Source organism: Brachyhypopomus gauderio, chromosome 1 (assembly GCF_052324685.1).
Source record: "Brachyhypopomus gauderio isolate BG-103 chromosome 1, BGAUD_0.2, whole genome shotgun sequence".
NCBI classification, from domain to species: Eukaryota; Metazoa; Chordata; class Actinopteri; order Gymnotiformes; family Hypopomidae; genus Brachyhypopomus; species Brachyhypopomus gauderio.
The window spans coordinates 20,154,518-20,159,567 of NC_135211.1; the positions used below are offsets into that span (position 1 = coordinate 20,154,518).

The following is a 5,050-nucleotide window of genomic DNA, read 5'->3' on the forward strand; positions in this document are numbered from 1 at the left end:
TTCCCACCAAACTGCCATCTGAGTGGATGTGTCTTTGCAGGTCCTAGAATTGCATTCAGATCTGTCAGTAACCCTGAAGCCACACCCACAGCCTCAGACGCAGTGATGGGGGCGGAGCCGAACTGCGGAAGGAAATGGAGGCTCTGAACGTTCTAGAACATTCTGTGTCTTTTACTTATTTGTGTCGTGACACATTATTTTGTCGTTGCCAAAAGTCACACATTGTACTGCTGGAGTTGCACTGACCACACAAGCTCTACTTTATGTTTGTTTACATTCTTGATGCACTTTTTTAAACCATTTTCACTGTCCAGCAGTGATTTTGCTCCAACATGAGTTACATTTTCTTACTTTTTTTTATTTTTATAAAGTTTCCCAGAAGTGTCTCAGTCCTGTGTGCTGGTTTTGAAAATATCAGGGAAAGTTCCTTCATAAATATAAAAACAAAAATACTGCTAATCACAGAGGATCCAATGCACTGACCTCAGATCAGGTGTCAGGTTTTCCACTGGAGAGCGTCACAGACCTGCTGGGGCCACAGAGCAGGAGACGAAGAAGAGAAGAGCACACAAAACAGGCAACAGGGCAGAGAGTGCAGGAGTCTTAATGAGGGCAAGAAAGCTGCTGCACACTGCCTGAGATCAGACTACTGGAATCAGACTACTGAGATCAAACTACTGAGATCATACTATTGAGATAAGACTGCCTTGGATCAAACTGGAAGTAACGGAATGTTCATCATGCTCCATATTCTCATCATGCTCCATATTCTCATCATGCTCCATATTCTCATCATGCTCCATATTCTCATCATGCTCCATATTCTCATCATGCTCCATATTCTGACTCCCTTAATGCTGAACATGTTTGGGGAATGCTGCCATTCTATATGTACATATACACACACACACAGGAAATACTGCCATTCTATTTGTACACACACACAGGGAATACCGCCATTCTATATATACGTACATACAGACAGGCAGACACCACACACACACACACACACACACACACACACACACACACACACACACACACTTTCCTGTGGAGTTATGATGCCTTCTCTACTGTTCTGCCTTCTTTGTAATACCTTGTAAAGAGGAATAGAAGACACAAACTACAAAACACTACATTGTTTTGTGAGAATTTTATATGGAAATTTTGTAAAAACAGATTTTAAAAATTTGTCAGAAGGATTTGCCTTTTATCACTTCTACTCAAAACAACATTTTGTATTTTAGATATTAGAAATGAAGGATGCTGTTTTTGTAAATGTTACAGATGTGTGGATTAAAATAAACTGTGCATTAAATAAGGATTTTAAATTGTACAGGCCTGACCCAAGGGAAGAAATACTCTGTAATTCTCCAGCTAACATTTAAGTGTGTGTGTGAGAGAGAGTGAGAGATAGAGATACTGATAAAGTTTTGTGTTTGTTGACATATTTGCTGTTTAATTCTGGGTGATCTGAGTTTTATTCAGAAGTGTGGATACAGTCCATAATGATACTGTTCTGTTTTGGTAGAGGTACTACATGCTTTTGCCCTGTAGGGGGCAGTAAAATGTTCACTGCGATGTCTTTCCATTTTAATAATGGTTGCATCCAAAGCTATATATCACTATAGTGAACCAAATGCCATAATAAACCACATACAACTATTCTAAACTGCATACTACCATAGTAAACCACATGCTCCCATAATACATAGTATGTCAAAAATAATTTAGATATCCAAATTGCAGTATTTATGGGTTATCTCTCAGGTATTTCATTAAATATTGATTGCTTATATATTGAGTCGGCAGTTAAAATTGCTCATTCTATTTGCTTATGTACTAACAGCACATACAGTACTCACACAATAGGGATAAGTATGTAGTATATAGTATGTGGATTTGGAAGCACTAAATGTGGGAATATAGTTTAAGTCTGTTTACATGTAACATAAAGCAATGTCCTTTTCCTTGTTTTTTGAGAATTCTTTTCCAGATCAGGCATACATCACTAGGGGCTTTTATTTTGTTTGTTGCACAAATTTCATTCCAGAGAATCAGAACAGGCTTAAGCTGTTTAAAATGTAAAGCAATAAACACCATGCTCTGATTATTAAGCCACACACCAAAAGCAAATGGAAGATCTCTAATCAGGGTCTTTCCATTATAAAGTTATCAAGGTCTAGTTGAATTTAAAAGAGATTTTGTACATCATGTTTTTAAAATAGAAGAACAAGTATAAAGTTGCATAACTGTTTTGTCCAGCTGTGTGAGAAAGGCACTTCTGAGCAAACATGTTCTTCATTATTGACTTGAATGCCAGAGGTGTTTAAAGCACAGGGTAAATGATTCAGTCTCAGTACTTCCTCTAAGAGTTTGATTACCTATCACACATGTTTAATGGAAAAAGAAGGGTGGGAAGGTTTGGGTTACTCATACCACCAGGTCTTTTGGGTATATACTACACTGTTAGCTAAGATTTACATTTGCGCCATCTGCTGGACCAACACAACAAGGTAGCACTGGCTGAACAGAGTGGATCAGACATGGCTGTATTTGTCTGTGTGGAAACACTTTGTAAATGATCTTGCCAAACTGGAGTAAAGTCTGTTTTTGAAGTATTTGAAGTCTTTGCTTTTGTTTGCCTATTTGCCTCTTACATTTCCGGATGGGATGAGTACTCATGTCTCAAACATAGTACAGAGGGGATGAGTACTCACGTCTCGTAAAACATAGTACAGATGGGATGAGTACTCACGTCTCGTAAAACATAGTACAGATGGGATGAGTACTCGCGTCTTGGAAAACAGCAGAGGTGTCAATTCCAGGTTCAGAAAGTAAAAGTCCTCACCAGGATTTTGCTCAGGCTTCCTGGATTGTGTTGATTCCACTAATTTTACCTGGATTGCACTAATTTGAAAATCTAGCAAGCTTGAGCAAAATCCTGGTGAGGACTTTTACTTTCTGAACCTGGAATTGACACCTCTGTCACCTGCACAGCCTCAGTACAGATGGGATGAGTGCTCACGGCTCGTAAACAGTACAGATGGGATGAGTGCTCACATCTCGTAAACAGTACAGATGGGATGAGTACTAGCGTCTCGTAAACAATACAGATGCGATGAGTACTAGCGTCTCGTAAACAATACAGATGGGATGAAAACTTGCGTCTCGTAAAACAGTACAGATGGGATGAGTACTCACGTCTCGTAAAAAGTACAGATGGGATGAGTGCTCAAGTCTCAAATATAGTACAGATGGGATGAGTGCTCATGTCTTAGTTTAGAACAGTGTGGTAGTTTGGACCAGTGTGATAGTTTGGACCAGTGTGGTAGTTTGGACCAGTGTGATAGTTTAGAACAGTGTGGTAGTTTGGACCAGTGTGGTAGTTTAGAACAGTGTGATTGTTTAGAACAGTGTGGTGTTTATGTTCTGGTTCACCTTTCTCAGTGTTCATCAGGATCTGCAGGATCTCCTTCTCATTCATACACAGCAGGGCCAATGGAACCTGAGATCGACAGGAGTAAATATACATATACACACACAAGCATGACGACACACACGTGCGCCCAGGTGGGGGGCTTACACTGGTCTTGAGATCCAGTTTGTGGTGCTGAAACAGCTGTTGGTAGGCGGGGTTCTGGCACAGACGGCTGCTGTGGGCTAATCTCCATTTGCTCAGGTATCTGGTGAGGGCAAGAGTCCTCTTGATCCCAACAGCTGTGGAGGAGCACACAGCACTGCACACTGCACTGCACTGCACACTGCACTGCACACTGAAAACGAGTGCTCGACTTGCACTTCTAGAATGTAGATACTTCAACCGCTGAGTAATTGTCCCATGACAGGTTGGTAATGGGTATTTCTGAAACTGGCATAATGAAAGTGCATGATGGTGGCTTGATGCCTGTGACTGATTAGCATTTACAGGAAAACCTGAATTGGCCTTGTGTAGTTAACAGTCAGGACTGAGTACGGTGGAACATCATTGTTGAAATAGCAGGAAGAGACTTACTCGGGCTCCCCTGCGTCTCTTCTGTTTCCTAAAGACAAACACACATCCCAAATCACATTATGACTGTTAACTTCATATTTCAATAATATACGCGTTGTCTGCTGTTTAATTGAGGTGTGAACACTATTACAGTCCCGTCCCATTCTACCCATCACCAGGAGCTTAACCACCTGATTTTCTGGCTCATCTTCCTCAGTCAGACACTCCATAAGAGGTTACAGTTCAACAGGCACACTCAGGAAGCCTTCGTCTTCCTTGTCAAACTGATAGTAGTTTTTGTCCAAGTTGGGTAGACTGCTGACATGCAGATAAACACAAACTCACACACACCACCAAGCTGTTCCATTAGTCTATGCGAACTGTATAGGTGACAAATACGTCATCTTTGACCTGTCTCTAATTTGAAGGTGTACTGAAATGACCCTCATCTACCTCAAACACGCGCAACACAAATGACTCATCTATGTCAAACACTACCCTACACTCAAATGATCTTCCTGTAGTCTTGGAGTGTTTTTTTCTTACCTTGCTCGCAATGAAAACGACTTATTTACTTGTTTTGGGAAAGTGCTACATTTAAAATAATCCACTGCCATCTGCAGTGACATCAGTTCTAGAAGCAGGTTAATTATTACATCACAACGGCTCAGCTGTGTCTGCAGGGATATTGGTGTTTTATAAGGAAGTCCTTCAGTTCCTTATTGCTGTGGTTCCCACAACAGACAAATGCCTTCTGAGCAGTCAGGATTCTGCACATCCATGTGTTCACCTTTTTGTCTACTTTAAGAAGGCAAAGCCATTAGTCACACTGAGGAAAGCCCACAAACCTCTGCCCAGTTCACCCCGTTTTACCAGCTCACCAGCTTTACCAGTTTTACAGAATTTGTACCTCCCATCAAGTGTCGTGTTTCATGGCCTCACAGTCTGTGCACATTTTAGTGAATAAAACAAAACCCAACAATTAAAGAAATAACAAAACAGTAATGGTAGGACATTTAGATCATGGCATTACAAAATAGACAAATTACCAGAATA

General features: G+C 40.7%; 2 protein-coding genes across 2 annotated transcripts in view; one reads left to right on the top strand and one right to left on the bottom strand.

Annotated features, from left to right (window-relative positions):
• Window positions 1–2,592, top strand: part of celsr2 (cadherin, EGF LAG seven-pass G-type receptor 2) — a 60,368-nt gene extending 57,776 nt beyond the window's left edge. The window contains exon 34 of the mRNA XM_077001053.1: window positions 41–2,592. Coding sequence (XP_076857168.1) covers window positions 41–47 — 7 coding nt within the window. The 3' untranslated portion in view covers window positions 48–2,592. The remainder of the gene's footprint in view (window positions 1–40) is intronic.
• LOC143511047 (uncharacterized) lies at window positions 1,562–4,589 on the bottom strand. The gene is made up of 5 exons (XM_077001064.1): window positions 4,541–4,589; window positions 4,186–4,312; window positions 4,016–4,043; window positions 3,587–3,720; window positions 1,562–3,508 (listed from the first exon to the last, which is right to left on the bottom strand). Exons 2-5 carry the CDS (start codon window positions 4,222–4,224, stop codon window positions 3,278–3,280), a joined length of 432 nt encoding a protein of 143 aa, XP_076857179.1. The 5' UTR covers window positions 4,225–4,312; window positions 4,541–4,589; the 3' UTR covers window positions 1,562–3,277.
• Between the last annotated feature and the right edge of the window lie 461 nt (window positions 4,590–5,050).